The sequence below is a fragment of the Oncorhynchus gorbuscha genome, linkage group LG19 (assembly GCF_021184085.1).
Source record: "Oncorhynchus gorbuscha isolate QuinsamMale2020 ecotype Even-year linkage group LG19, OgorEven_v1.0, whole genome shotgun sequence".
NCBI lineage: Eukaryota > Metazoa > Chordata > Actinopteri > Salmoniformes > Salmonidae > Oncorhynchus > Oncorhynchus gorbuscha.
In genome coordinates, this window is record NC_060191.1 from 44,579,286 (window position 1) to 44,594,735 (window position 15,450).

Sequence of the window (15,450 nt, forward strand, 5' to 3'; positions counted from 1 at the left end):
GAGCCAGGAATTTGAATGTGGTGTTGCCAGAATAAGCTGAGTAACAAGTACACAAGGCCCTGTGTGTCAGTGCAACAAAACAGCAGCCACCCTCCCTCCTTTTTGGAGTTGAAAGGCAGCCCTTTCACACAGTATGCTGCTTGTCAAGAGTGTCACAGACCCACCCTGCCCTCTCTCCCTTTGACTCTCACTTAGTCCTCCTCATCATCAAGTGGCAAATGTCAGTCAGTTACAAGAGAGAGGTCTTCACAAATTAGTTCAGAAACCCAGTCTGGTCTAGAAAGGAAAACGGGAAAAGTGTTGGCTGTTGTTGTTGCTAAGGACAGCACTATGAGAAGACAGAGTAACAAGGAAGAGGTGGAAGCAGGGTGGGGGGAGGAAACGACAGTGTGGGATATATCCCTTTGAGTAATGGAAACTGCTCCTCTGGATGGACGGACAGCCATCCTCTTCACCCCCTCCACGACATTCAAGAATCTCCTTCCCAAAACAACTCTATTTCTGTAAGGTTGTGCTTTTCCCTTCTCAGTGAAGCATGTGTTCTTGAACGTAGCCCTGTTTCTTTGTGTTCTGGAACGTAGCCCTGTTTCTTTGTGTTCTGGAACGTAGCCCTGTTTCTTTGTGTTCTGGAACGTAGCCCTGTTTCTTTGTGTTCTGGAACGTTGTTTCTTTGTGTTCTGGAATTGTTTCTTTGTGTTCTGGAACGTAGCCTTGTCTTTAATTTTTGTTCATTGATTTCACCTGTGTTTGTTTCTCACCTGGTCTCATCAGCTCCCTATTTAGTTCAGTTCTTTCTGTTTGTATGTTTGTGCGGTGTTGTTTGTTTTTGACTGCCTATCTGTGTTTGACCATTGCCTGCCTACGACCACGATTCCTGCCTTCTGCGAAGGCTTAATAGACATCTGCCGTGCTCTGCGGGTGAATCTACTCCTTTTTCTCCTACTCCTATTCATTGCAATTTTGAATTGTTCATGTTCAGACAACATGCAGAGTGAAATCACAGATTCCGACCTGGTGAATACGAATTGAAAGCCTGCAATATATCATAGTACTCTAGCTCTTGTTTTGGACAAGCATCTTGTGTTCATATGTAGTCAAATGATGTGGCCTATAATGAGACATTTTCCAGACAAACAGCCAGAGAGAGAGTTGGTTTCCTTGGACAAAGTGAAAACAGGTTCAATGTTCAACTGTGTTAAATGTTACCAGTGACTTACATGATGACATCTCGTTTGGACCGCCAACCATGTGTTACCGTGACAACACATCTGGAAAACACCCCAACGATCAGTCTTGCGTGTTCTCAGATATTGCACCAGTAATAATGATGATCAGCTAATGTTGGGTTTCAACTACCACCAAAGAAATCTATGAATGCTAATATGGTTAGCAGACGCTTTTATCTAAAGCAACTTATATAACTGCCAATTTTGACAGTGTGTGTATATCTGGACCAAGAAGGAATGGAACCCACAACCCTGGTGTTGCTAGCCCCATCCTCTACCCCTCTGAGCCATTGGAACCACCAATTTGAAGATATCATTATGAAGACTTATGATCAGCTCACTTCAAGTCCTTGCAAACAGGAAATAACTGACTATGAAATAGAAAAAAAGATTTTAAAGGATGATTCAGTCTGACACTGATTATATGTCTTTGTTTTGGATGAAGGACTTGCCTCGAGGTGAGGGAAAAAAAGACCAAGACCGAGGAAAGGAAATCACATGAGGAAAGACCTTCATCCAGTCTGCAGTATCTATAAAGATGTATATCGCCTGGTAGTGTGTGAAGCTCAGATGTCGCAGCTGTTGGAAAGGCCTGAAGTCCCCGGAACACACAGCTGTTTATAACAACAACACTCTCCCACAGACAAGTATCCTCACAGCTTGGGAAAGTCCTCATTAGATAAAAGGAAGACAAATCTACTATACTGAACAAAAATATAAACGCAACGTGTAAAGTGTTGGTCCCATGTGCAGTTATTTCACACAACACAATGCCACAGATGTTTTGAGGGAGTATGGAATCAGTATGCTGACTTCAGGAATGTCCACCAGAACTGTTGCTAGACTTTAATGTTCATTTCTCTACCATAAGTTGTTTCAGAGAATTTGGCAGTACGTCCAACCGGCTTCACATCCACAGTCCACGCGGAACCACGCCAGCTCAAGACCTCCACATCTGGCTCCTTCATCTGCGTGGTGGTCTGAGACCAGCCACCGGACAGCTGATAAAACTGTGGGTTTGCACAACCAAATAATTTCTGCACAAACTGTCAGAAACCGTCTCAGCGAAGCTCACCTGCGTGCTCGTCATCCACACCAGGGTCTTGACCTGACTGCAGTTCGGTGGCATAACTGACTTCAGTGAGCAAATCGATGGCCCCTTCGCACGCTGGAGAAGTGTGCTCTTCATGGTTGATGAATCCCGGTTTCAACTGTACTGGGCAGATGGCAGACAGCGTGTACAGCGTAGTGTGGGCGAGCGGTTCGCTGATGTCAATGTTGTAAACATGTTGTGAACAGAGTGCCCCATGGTGGAGTTATGGTATGGGCAGGCATAATCTACAGACAATGGACACAATTGCATTTTATCAATGACAATTTGAATGCAGAGAGATATCGTGATGAGATCCTGAGGCCCATTGTTGTGCCATTCATCCACTGCCATCACCTCATGTTTCAACATGATAATTCACAGCCCCATGTCGCAAGGATCTGGACACAATTCCTGGAAGCTGAAAATGTTCTTCCATGGCCTGTATACTCACCAGACATGTCACTCACTGAGCATGTTTGGGATGCTCTGGATCGACGTGTACGACAGTGTGTTCCAGTTCCTGCCAATATACAGCAACTTCGTACAGCCATTGAAGAGGAGTGGGAAGACGTTCCACAGCCCACAATCAACAGCCTGATCAACTCTATGCGAAGGAGATGTGTTGCGCTGCATGAGGCAAATGGGGTCACACCAGATACTGACTGTTTTTTAAATCCATGCCTCTACCTTGTTTTAAATGGTATCTATGACCAATAGATGCATATCTGTATTCCCAGTCATGTGAAATCCATAGATTAGGGGCTAATGAATTTATTTCAATTGACTGTAACTCAGTCAAATCTTTGTAAAATGATGCATGTTGTGTTTATATTTTTGTTCAGTGTATATGACAGCTTGTGCTCTGTTGTATACAATATATAAGATATATCTGTCAAAAATAACCTATTTCATCTTGTTTATATACTTCCCATTTCATGTTTATTTAAGAGACGGTGAGGAAAGACATGGAAGTAAGGAGGAGAAAGTGTGTTACTGTGTTAGAAGGGCATTGGCCAGATTTGACCTCGCACCAGCATACATATGCCCTGAAGCAAGCGTCATTAACCGCTTGAGCACACCAGAGTAGACCACTTATTTCTGTTCTGTCAATACTGTGCATTTCTCTAATGGTGTAAAGGGGACCATGCATCTTATTAGACCATTATGTAGTATCAAAAAGGTTATTCCCAGGAAACTCTGAGTGTATGATCCCATTCAAGGTAGCCAGCAGCAGTAATTAACAGGCCGGTGCACAGTACCCACAGCAGAAGTGGGACTGGTGGAACAACACAGTAACATTTGACACAGTACAGAGGACACACTGAAAGACTGGCTGGGTGATTACAACATGGCCCTGATTTCTGTGAGAACAGAACAGAACAAGCTTTCATAACAAAGGAGTTATTATTGCAGTTTAAGTCCGTTTCTAGGGAACATTTCTCTCTGCTAGGCCCCCAAAAGGTGTCTGACCCACTGCAAAACCACTCTCTCACTCCCTCCCTCTCTATTTCTCTCAATAGCATCCACTGTTTAAGGAGTGGGAAGAAGCAGGGACTAAACGTGGCAATCACTGTTGCCTCTGTAACGGGTCTGTGCCTGCCCTCTCTCTCTCTCTCTCTCTCCTGTCTCTATCCCCTGTCTCCCTTTCTCTCTCCATCTCCCTCTATCCTCCTCTCCTTCCCCCCACTCTGAAAAGAGAAGCTGCAAAGGGACTATGAGAGAACAGTTAGAAGAGGCAGAGGTACACAGACATGATCATTGTCTGTTGGTCTCCATCGTAGCCAGCTAGCAAAGCATTACCTAGTTAATCTGCCCTGTAGATCTCAGCTTCCAGTGTGCAGACTCAGGGGAGGACAACCCAGGCTTGTGTTGTGTCTGTCTGGGGCTCTGATAAACCAAGGCCAGTCACAGGACCCACTCCTGTAGGTTGGCATTAACACAAACAACCAGATGCTATCCAACCAATGATATCCAACCAATGATATCCAACCAATGATATCCAACCAAGAGTGACTATACAAATTCCCCCATGATCTCTATGAATTATAACATTTTGTTATAGATTTAGTTAAGTTTGTTTAAACCCTTTACAATTCAACAATAAAGTATCCCAAGATAAACAAGCATATGATCCACTAATTTGTTCATTCATGATTCTCCTTCTTTTAAACCAGCAACAGCAAATAAAGAATAAACTATATTGAATAACATGCCAATAGATCAACTCTCGTCAAGGGACCTTTAGAACAATGACAGATCTACACATGCAGCCAACACAAAGTGAGTAATGTGTCTCACCTGGAGTCTTTCAGACAACGCTACTCTCCCAGCTGATTGTCAGTCTGAAAAAGTCAACCCTTCTAAAAAAGCATAATGGAAGTTTACTTCACCTGAGGGTACGTTTCCAGCAACAACAAGAGAAAAACGGCAGGACTGAGCGCAAACACAGCTTGTCACAAAGAGGGCACCACTGTCAGTCTTCTTCACGTACAGCAAAACCCAAATAAAAAAGCCTGGATGGAATCCAAAAGGGGGAGAGCGAGAGGTGCAGCAGGAGTTTTGTTTTTGCGGCCAGTCGCTCTGATGTTTGAGAGGCTCTCCCTGTCCTAAACACACTCTCTCACATCACACTGTCATGACAAAAAGAAAAGAGTGACAAAGCAATGTGTCCTGTGCTATGCTCTGCTGACATGGTCTGTCTCCCCCCCCCCCCTCTATCTCTCATTCTCCCTCCCTCAGTTTTCCTGTGCTGTCAACCACTCCTAGCAGGACACAAGGCAGTCATTCTTCTGGCTAAAGAAATCCTTACTTGTTCTCACAAAGCAGAAACAGAAACAAGTTCACCTTGAGTCACTGGCATATTTTGGAGGAGGTTGACTATTATAACCATTAGATAGATAGATGCATGCACTCTTCACTGAAACAGCCCCAAAGACGCATCCAATTAGTTATTTTAACCTACTGTGTTCCTGCATTTTAATACCAGATACCTCACTTCTTCAACATAAAATAAAGAACTATATTTATTCCTTAAACTTTTATATTGGAAACTATATTTTTTTGCAGCTAATATAGATTGACTGAGTCAAATATGGGCAAGCGGCCAGGTGTCACTGAGAAAAACAGTAAGTGGTGAAAACAACATAAAATATAACAACTAGTTGGGGCAGTTATTAATCACATGTCTATTATTGTCAAAGTGAACATAAACTGCCTTTTGTAGATGCGCAGAGCCTCGGACTCAGCTGTCATAATTGGTTCAAGCTGTCATTGCTGACCTAACCAGTGATGCTGCTGATGGTCAGCCTGGCTCTAACACAGACAGACACAGACACAAACACCCAAACAACATAGCCACAAATATAGCTCCTATAGCCTCATAAAAAGCCTGGCTCTAACACAGACAGAATACAAACACCCAAACAACATAGCCACAAATATAGCTCCCATAGCCTCAGAAAAAGCACACAATTTTCCTGATTAAAAAATATACATTAGTTTTATATTACTGCGCTGTTCTTTGAAGAGATTAGTACGCAGCGTTGTGCGAGATCTTCAGTTTCTTGGCAATTTCTCACATGGAATAGCCTTAATTTCTCACATGGAATAGCCTTAATTTCTCACATGGAATAGCCTTAATTTCTCACATGGAATAGCCTTAATTTCTCACATGGAATAGCCTTAATTTCTCACATGGAATAGCCTTAATTTCTCACATGGAATAGCCTTAATTTCTCACATGGAATAGCCTTAATTTCTCACATGGAATAGCCTTAATTTCTCACATGGAATAGCCTTAATTTCTCACATGGAATAGCCTTCATTTCTCACATGGAATAGCCTTCATTTCTCACATGGAATAGCCTTCATTTCTCACATGGAATAGCCTTCATTTCTCACATGGAATAGCCTTCATTTCTCACATGGAATAGCCTTCATTTCTAACATGGAATAGCCTTCATTTCTCACATGGAATAGCCTTCATTTCTCACATGGAATAGCCTTCATTTCTCACATGGAATAGCCTTCATTTCTCACATGGAATAGCCTTCATTTCTCACATGGAATAGCCTTCATTTCTCACATGGAATAGCCTTCATTTCTCAGAACAAGAATAGACTAACGAGTTTCAAAAGAAAGTGCTTTGTTTCTGGCCATTTTGAGTCTGCAATCAAACCCACAAATGCTGATGCTCCAGATGCTCAATTGGTCTAAAGAAGGCCAGTTTTATTGCATCTTTAATCAGAATAACAGTTTTCAGCTGTGCTAACATAATTGCAAAAGGGTTTTCTAATGATCAATTAGCCTTTTAAAATTATAAACTTGGATTAGCTTACACGACGTGCCATTGGAACACAGGAGTGATGGTGGCTGATAATGTGCCTCTGTACGCCTATGTATATATTCCATTAAAAATATGCCGTTTCCAGCTACAATAGTCATTTACAACATTAACAATGTCTACACTGTATTTCTGATCAATTTCATGTTATTTTAATGGACAGAAAATGTGATTTTCTTTAAAAAACAAGGACATTTCTAAGTGACCCCAAACTTTTGAACGGTAGTGTATATATACAGTACCAGTCAAAAGTTTGGAGACACATTCTCATTCAAGGGGTTTTCTTTATTTGACTATTTTCTACAATGTATAATAATAGTGAAGACATCAAAACTAGGAAATAACACATATGGCATCATGTAGTCACCAAAAAGTGATAAACAAATCAAAATATATTTTATATTTGAGATTCTTCAAAGTTGCCACCCTTTGCATTGATGACAGCTTTGCACACTTTGCACACTTGGCATTCTCTCATCCAGCTTCATGAGGTAGTCACCTGGAATGCATTTCAGTTAACAAATGTGCCTTGTTAAAAGTTCATTTGTGGAATTTCTTTCATTATTAATGCGTTTGAGCCAATCAGTTTTGTTGTGACAGGGTAGGGGTGGTATACAGAAGATAGCTCAATTTGGTAAAAGACCAAGTCCATATTATGGCAAGAACAGCTCACATAAGCAAAGAGAAACTATATTAAGTTATTAAGTTAAGTCAATCAGGAAAATGTCAATAACTTTGCAAGTTTCTTCGAGTGCAGTCGCAAAAAAACATCAAGCGCTATGATGAAACTGGCTCTCATGAGGACCGCCACAGGAAAAGAAGACCCAGAGTTACCTCCGCTGCAGAGGATACGTTCCTTAGAGTTACCAGCCTCAGAAGTTGCAGCCCAAATAAATGCTTCATGGAGTTCAAGTAAAAGACACATCTCAACATTAACTGTTCAGAGGAGACTGTGTGAATCAGGCCTTCATGGTCGAATTGCTGCAAAGAAACCACTACTAAAGGACACCAATAAGAAGAGACTTGGTTGGGCCAAGAAACACGACCAATGGACATTAGACCAGTGAAAGTCTTTGTGAGACGCAGAGTAGGTGAACGGATGATCTCTGCATGTGTGGTTCCCACCATGAAACATGGAGGAGGAAGTGTGGTGGAATGTGGATGCTTTGCAGGTCATTTTGCCGCGATATGTCATCCCACTTGGTTTGAGGTTAGTGGGAATATCATTTGTTTTTCAACAATATAATGACCCAACACACTTCCAGGCTGTGTAAGGGCTATTTGACCAAGGAGAGTGATGGAGTACTGCATCAAATGACCTGGCCAACACAATCACCCAACCTCAACCCAATTGAGATGGTTTGGGATGAGTTGGATGACAGAGTGAAGGCAAAGCAGCCAACAAGTTCTCAGCATATGTGGGAACTCCTTCAAGACTGTTGGAAAAGCATTCCAGGTGAAGCTTGTTGAGAGTATGCAAAGAGTGTGCAAAGCTGTCATCAAGGGTGACTACTTTGAAGAACATGAATGTGAAATTCAATGAAAGATGGAAAAGCATCAGCAGGCAGGCAAAAGTGGGTCAGATGTTTGGAAAGTCCTTTCAAACATGGAGAAGTAATTTAAGATGGAGAGAACTATTTGCCTACAGAGTTAGCTGTGGATTGGAAAGCAGCAGCACTCTTTCATCAACCTTGCGTGGTCTGTACTTCGCTAAGTCTAAACCGTCTATTTACATGTAATTACTCTCCCCACAGAGATAGGCTTGCACAAAGTCAAATTCCCCCCCAAACCACTGTGTGTGTGTGTGTGTGTGTGTGTGTGTGTGTGTGTGTGTGTGTGTGTGTGTGTGTGTGTGTGTGTGTGTGTGTGTGTGTGTGTGTGTGTGTGTGTGTGTGTGTGTGTGTGTGTGTGTGTGTGTGTGTGTGTGTGTGTGTGTGTGTGTGTGTGTGTGTGTGTGTGTGTGTAAATGATGAGGAATTATTTTGAGCTTGAACTAGGGAATGAACACCTGCACATGTATTGTAGGTATGGCATACAGTACCTGTTTCAAAAAGATTCATAATGAATGCTACTCTGCCCATGTACATTACACAGATATTAGACTTGAGATGAGAAAATAAGGTGTACCTCATTATCTCTTTAAACCCAATTAATGATTGTTGTATTGACCAATACTGTCTGAGTTCCTCTCCTCATCCCGGTGGTTGTATTGACCAATACTGTCTGAGTTCCCCTCCTCATCCCGGTGGTTGTATTGACCAATATTGTCTGAATACCTCTCCTCATCCAGGTGGTTGTATTGACCAATACTGTCTGAGTTCCTCTCCTCGTCCAGGTGGTTGTATTGACCAATACTGTCTGAGTTCCTCTCCTCGTCCAGGTGGTTGTATTGACCAATACTGTCTGAGTTCCTCTCCTCGTTCAGGTGGTTGTATTGACCAATACTGTCTGAGTTCCTCTCCTCGTCCAGGTGGTTGTATTGACCAATACTGTCTGAGTTCCTCTCCTCGTCCAGGTGGTTGTATTGACCAATACTGACTGAGTGCCTCTCCTCATCCAGGTGGTTGAGTGCTTTCTCTACATCCACATCCATGACTATTCTATTGATTGCATAGAGGATCTTCAGATACATGGAGCAGGCCTTTGCCTAGAAGCTGCTTAAATACAAGCCCCTCGTGGCTCGCTTGGACAGCCTTGGTGTAGGTGCAAGCTGGTGACGCTGATATTCGTCAGTCTCGGCCACATCCACATGCTTGCAGTGGATGGCCTCCAGATTGAGGGCCTGACGAAAACTAGGACAAAGCAATTGGCTAGATTCTGCTCTGTTCCAGCTGTCGTGGGCACCCCAGCTGTTTGGGGAAGGAGGTGCTTTCTGTACCATGCATACAGGCACCTGATCTTTTTTTTTGTAAATTTGATTGGTTGATTCAAATGAAGTATTTAACGTGTGTGTGTGGGTGTAATTTGAGCATGAACTAGGGAGGATGAACATCTCCGAATGTATTGTAGGTATGTCACACATGATCTTCACTTACTCCAGACCATGTCCCTGTAAATACCCTATAAATACACATAAAGATCTCAGGAGCCCCTATTAAATATACCCTTTATTAACAGCCCACTATTGATCTGCATACTGCAAACACATAGGTTGCAAGATAAATTGCACCCTAATCAAGTGCACTATGTAGGGAATCGGGTTTCATTTGGGATGCATCCATACAGTACACTGTTAAACTAAATGAAGACACAACAGGCTGTGTCAGTAGAAAGCTTGCCTCTGCTTTCGTTTCATTTGAAATGAATAGCATATTTCGCCTACCCCCCTCCTACTCAATTCCTATTGGCTGTTAGGGGCATGTATGAATGGCCCAGGGCCTAATTTGAAGTAAACCTTCATTACAGACGTCAAAGGGATTGATAGGCACCGACTTGATCCTTTGAGCTGGTTTCAGCGTCTCAATCGGTGAACAAAACAACCTATTCCAGGTCTGGAACAGTTACTGTTGTCAGGTCTGGAAATTCATGGAGTGATTTCAGACGACAATAGAGTAGGAATTCAGAGATTCCAAGGAAATGGGTCACCGTTTCTCCAGAAGTACAAGTAGATTATTCAATATTTCTACTAGCTGCAGGCTAAATGTGTAAAATGTTACTGTTCTGAAGCCACATATCCTTTCTCGTTTGTTAGTTAGTATTTTCTACATTAACATCAGCATAAATTAAGAACTCAAGATGACCATGTGAATAGGTAAATCACTGTTAGTAGATGACTCTCCATTTTAATAGTGTTATGCTGGAATATGACAACAGACCACATTGAGTAGTGTTGCCGTGAGGGATTTAAACAACCAGCAAAACTCACTATCCCTTCATGTTTTCTCCCATTCTAGTTCACACTCTGCAACAGACTGCTGAACAGCTGGAAATGACCAAGAATCAGTTGGATATTCTATCTAATCAACATGAGGGCTGTATGTACTGTATGAAGCATATCAGAGTAGGAGTTGTGATCTAGGATCAGGTCCCTCCTGTCTATGAAATCTTATTCATTATGATCTAAAAGGCAAAACTGATCCTACATTCGCACTCATACTCTGAGTTTCCTGATTCATATGGCCACAGAACCATACAGAGATATACAGAAGTGCTCTGAATATGATGCAACAAGAGTGCCACCCAGTGGGAGTTTAGTGTAAAACAGTGACAGTTTAAAATTAGAGGTGGAAATCCTAAACAGGTATAAAACATGGGCTATAATATGATTAACTAAGTCAAGAAACCTAAATATATTCAGATAATGGAGGTACAATACACAATTCATTCCACTTGTCTCTGTGAAATTATTGAATCTCAAAAAAATGTTGACAGAAATAACAAATACTTGAAAGAAAACAGTGGTTTTGTTTTAAGATTCAAATAGCAGTTTCACTATATACCTTTGTATACCATGCGCTGCTTTAGGAAATGAAAAACAAATGGGATTGCTTGGCCTCCGTAAAATAACATGTGAGTGTTACGATAAGGAAGACCCTAACAAAATCAGGCTGACAGTCTGTTTGGGAGTGGGTCAGTCACGCACAACAGCACCACTAAGGTTTGAAGCATCATGGGAAGGAAATTCCACATACTCTAATAGAATGCATCCAATTTCCTCTTCCCTCTGTCTCTCTCCATCTCTGCCTCTCTCTTGCTTTCTCTCTCTCTCTCTCTCTCTCTCTCTCTCTCTCTCTCTCTCTCTGTCTCTCTCTCTCTCTCCATCTCCGCCCTTGTCTCTCTTCTCTCTCTCTCTCTTCCTCTGTCTCTCTTCTGTCTCTCTCCTCTCTGTCTCTCTCCATCCCTCTCTGTCTCTCTCTCCTCTCTGTCTCTGTTCCTCTCTGTCTCTCTTCCTCTCTGTCTCTCTTCCTCTCTGTCTCTCTTCCTCTCTGTCTCTCTTCCTCTCTGTCTCTCTTCCTCTCTGTCTCTCTCCTCTCTGCTCTCTCTCTCTCTCCTTTCTCTCTCTCTCTCTGTCTCTATACATCTCTTTCTTCCTCTCTGTCTCTCTCCATCTCTCCATCTCTGCTCTCTCTCTCTCTCTCTCTCTCTCTCTCTCTCACACACACACACACACACAGACACACACACACACACACACACACACACACACACACACACACACACACACACACACACACACACACACACACACACACACACACACACACACACACACACACACACACACACACACACACACACACACACACACACACACACACACACACACACACACGCGCACACAGACGCTCTCTTTTTGTCTCTCCCAGACATACATTCTCTCTCATGGCCCAAGCCAGTGGCAACCCATCATTCAGGGTAGGTGGGGCAGAGACCCACCTGTTTTGAGACCCACATTTTTAAATATATATATATGGTACCAGTCAAAAGACACACCTATAGTACTCATTCCAGGGTATTTCTTTATTTTTACTATTTTCTAAACTATGAAATAACACATATGGAATCATGTAGTAATGAAAAAAGTGTTGAACAAATCAAAATATATTTTATATTCTTCAAAGTGAAAAAAGAAAAAAAAGGAATTTCACCTTTATTTAACCAGGTAGGCTAGTTGAGAACACCTTTATTTAACCAGGTAGGCTAGTTGAGAACACCTTTATTTAACCAGGTAGGCTAGTTGAGAACACCTCTATTTAACCAGGTAGGCTAGTTGAGAACACCTCTATTTAACCAGGTAGACTAGTTGAGAACAAGTTCTCATTTACAACTGCGACCTGGCCAAGATAAAGCAAAGCAGTTCAACACATACAACAACACAGAGTTACACATGGAATAAACAAACATACAGTCAATAATACAGTAGAAAAAAATCTATATACAGTGTGTGCAAATGAGGTAAGATAAGGGAGGTAAGGCAATAATTAGGCCATGGTTGTGAAGTAATTTCGGCAGATAATTTTAAAAGGAGAGGGTCCAGATTGTCTAGCCCGGCTGATTTGTAGGGGTCCAGATTTTGCAGCTCTTTCAGGACATCAGCTATCTGGATTTGGGTGAAGGAGAAATGGGGAGGCTTGGGCGAGTTGCTGTGGGGGGTGCAGGGCAGTTGACTGGGGTAAGGGTATCCAAGTGGAAAGCATTGACAGCCATAGAAAAATGCTTATTGAAATTCTCAATTATAGTGGATTTATCGGTGGTGACAGTGTTTCCTAGCCTTAGTGCAGTGGGCAGCTGGGAGGAGGTTCTCTTATTCTCCATGGACTTTACAGTGTCCCAGAACTTTTTTGAGTTTGTGCTACAGGATGCAAATTTCTGTTTGAAAAAGCTAGCCTTAGCTTTCCTAAATGCCTGTGTATATTGGTTCCTAACTTCCCTGAAAAGTTGCATATCACTGGGGCTATTCGATGGAATTGGAAACAAATAGGATTGCTAGGCCTCCGTAAAATTCTGCTAATGCAGAACGCCACAGGATGTTTTTGTGCTGGTCAAGGGCAGGCAGGTCTGGGGTGAACCAAAGGCTATATATTTTCCTGGTTCAACATTTTTTGAATGGAGCATGCTTATTTAAGATGGTGAGGAAGGCACTTTCAAAGCATAACCAGGCATCCTCTACTGACTGGATGAGGTCAATATCATTCCAGGATACCCCGGCCAGGTCGATTAGAAAGGCCTGCTCACTGAAATCTTTTAGGGAGCATTTGACAATGATGAAGGGTGGTTGTTTGACAGCAGACCCATTACGGATGCAGGCAATGAGGCAGTGATTGCTGAGATCTTGGTTGAAAACAGCAGAGGTGTATTTGGAGGGCAGGTTGGTTAGGATGATATCCATGAGGGTGCCCGTGTAACCAGCCTTTGCCTTGATGACAGTTTGCACACTCTTGGAATTCTCTCAACCAGCTTCAGGAGGTAGTTACCTGGAATGCATTTCAGTTAACAGGTATGCCTTGTTAAAAGTGGCAGACTTGAAGGGACAGATAAGGCAACTGGCATCCTGGATGACATGTGAGAATGATCAAAAATAGGAAGTTCCTTCTCAGGGAAAAAGAGCTCAATACTGTTTGCATTTGTTCACATTATCCTGATTTGCCTAAATCAAGAGAACAACACTGAAAAGTGAGTGGTCTGCCAACCTGACACTAAAGACTACTGAGCAGAAGTACTGACAGAGTACACCATGTATACAGTATATACAGTGGCAAATGTATTTTAGTAGGCCTAATTAATTGACACAATACAGTGTAGTGCTTCTCTGGGCGTCCATGAAATGCCAGAGATTTGATGTCTTTATCAGATTAGTCCAACTGTTCAGAGTAGAAAGGATACTGACAGTCTTATGATGATATTCTACTACACCATTAAACTCCTACTCAAAGGTAACTAGATTGCCCGTTGTTGACACTCAACCCCAAGCCCTAACCCAGGCAACCTCCAACCAGGTTGTGTTATCTTTCCCAGGAAGAGAAGCCTGGTGGCATAATTATCGCCTGGGTGTAACCACATGGGCCACAACAGCCGGCCTCCTTTGAACTGCAGCCCTAAGGTCAATGTCCACCGCCTGTGAATAAGTGGCCTTAATCATCTCTAATCTACTGAGTAAATACAACATTCCATCTCCTATGTGAGTATTAGATAGGATTAATCAAGAGGGTGGATAACCGTATAATGGTCTGTCAGAGCATGGGCAATTACAGTTTAAGATGGCCAAACGTGACACATGTGACACAGGTGACATGGACACTACACAACTGTTGAATGTTGAATTTCAAATATAGAGTTTAGAAATACAATTTACGTTTTCTAGTACTTAACACTTGACAAATATTGTTGGAAGTTTTTACAGTGCTTATAAAGCGGTTATAAAACAACAAATACAAATAAAGTATTCAGGTTTACATTAGTTTTAAGTTACTAAGCTGGACGTAAAAAGAAAATACAGATTTAGCAAATACGTAATAAAGCAATAACATAGCTAGAACCATGCGTCATACTAGGACCATGTATTTTGGTCAATCATAATATAATAATAATAATATATGCCATTTAGCAGACGCTTTTATCCAAAGCGACTTACAGTCATGTGTGCATACATTCTACGTATGGGTGGTCCCGGGGATCGAACCCACTACCCTGGCGTTACAAGCGCCATGCTCTACCAACTGAGCTACAGAAGGACCACATCATGTCACATGACCTGGATTTGAACCTTTATTTTAAGCCTTTTCCAGAAATAAGAATTAGACCAAATATGAAAGCAATTGTTTAATAATGGTGCTAGACCATGTGACATAAAAAGGAAAGGGGACAGTTTAATAAAAAAGCTTTAAATAAAATGTTCACATGTATTTACATTTAACCTTTATTAACTAGGCAAGTCAGTTAAGAACAAATTCTTATTTACAATGACAGCCTAACCCGGCCAAACCCGGACGGCGCTATGCTAATTGTGCACCGTGCACATGCACTGACTAAAACAACAACTTCAGAGAATAGTGGCTTACCTTGAAGCGGACCATCTTGAGCATCATCCTAGAGTCCAGGTGAAGAGGCTGCTTCTTACATGCAACGGATTCTCAGCAGGTCCAGAAGCACTTCCCGTTCTACCTCCACTGTGCACAGTTTAAACTGTGCTCACCAAACCATGCAGTAATCACACCACAAATACCAGTGTCTTAAACACTGTCCTGATGTTAGTTTTCTGACAGACTGAATCCTGAAATCAGACTCTCTAACAACATACCAATGATAATGGTGTTCTGTTGAGTCTATTGTCTGTGGCCTGCTCTCCCCAC

The 15,450-nt window shown here is 42.1% G+C and overlaps 1 protein-coding gene across 1 annotated transcript in view; it reads right to left on the reverse strand.

Annotated features, from left to right (window-relative positions):
- The window catches only part of LOC124004895 (pleckstrin homology-like domain family B member 1), a 115,155-nt gene extending 99,954 nt beyond the window's left edge, over nucleotides 1-15,201 (reverse strand). The window contains exon 1 of the mRNA XM_046313717.1: nucleotides 15,160-15,201. Within this exon, the coding sequence (XP_046169673.1) occupies nucleotides 15,160-15,186 (27 nt within the window). The 5' untranslated portion in view covers nucleotides 15,187-15,201. The remainder of the gene's footprint in view (nucleotides 1-15,159) is intronic.
- Nucleotides 15,202-15,450: the final 249 nt, after the last annotated feature.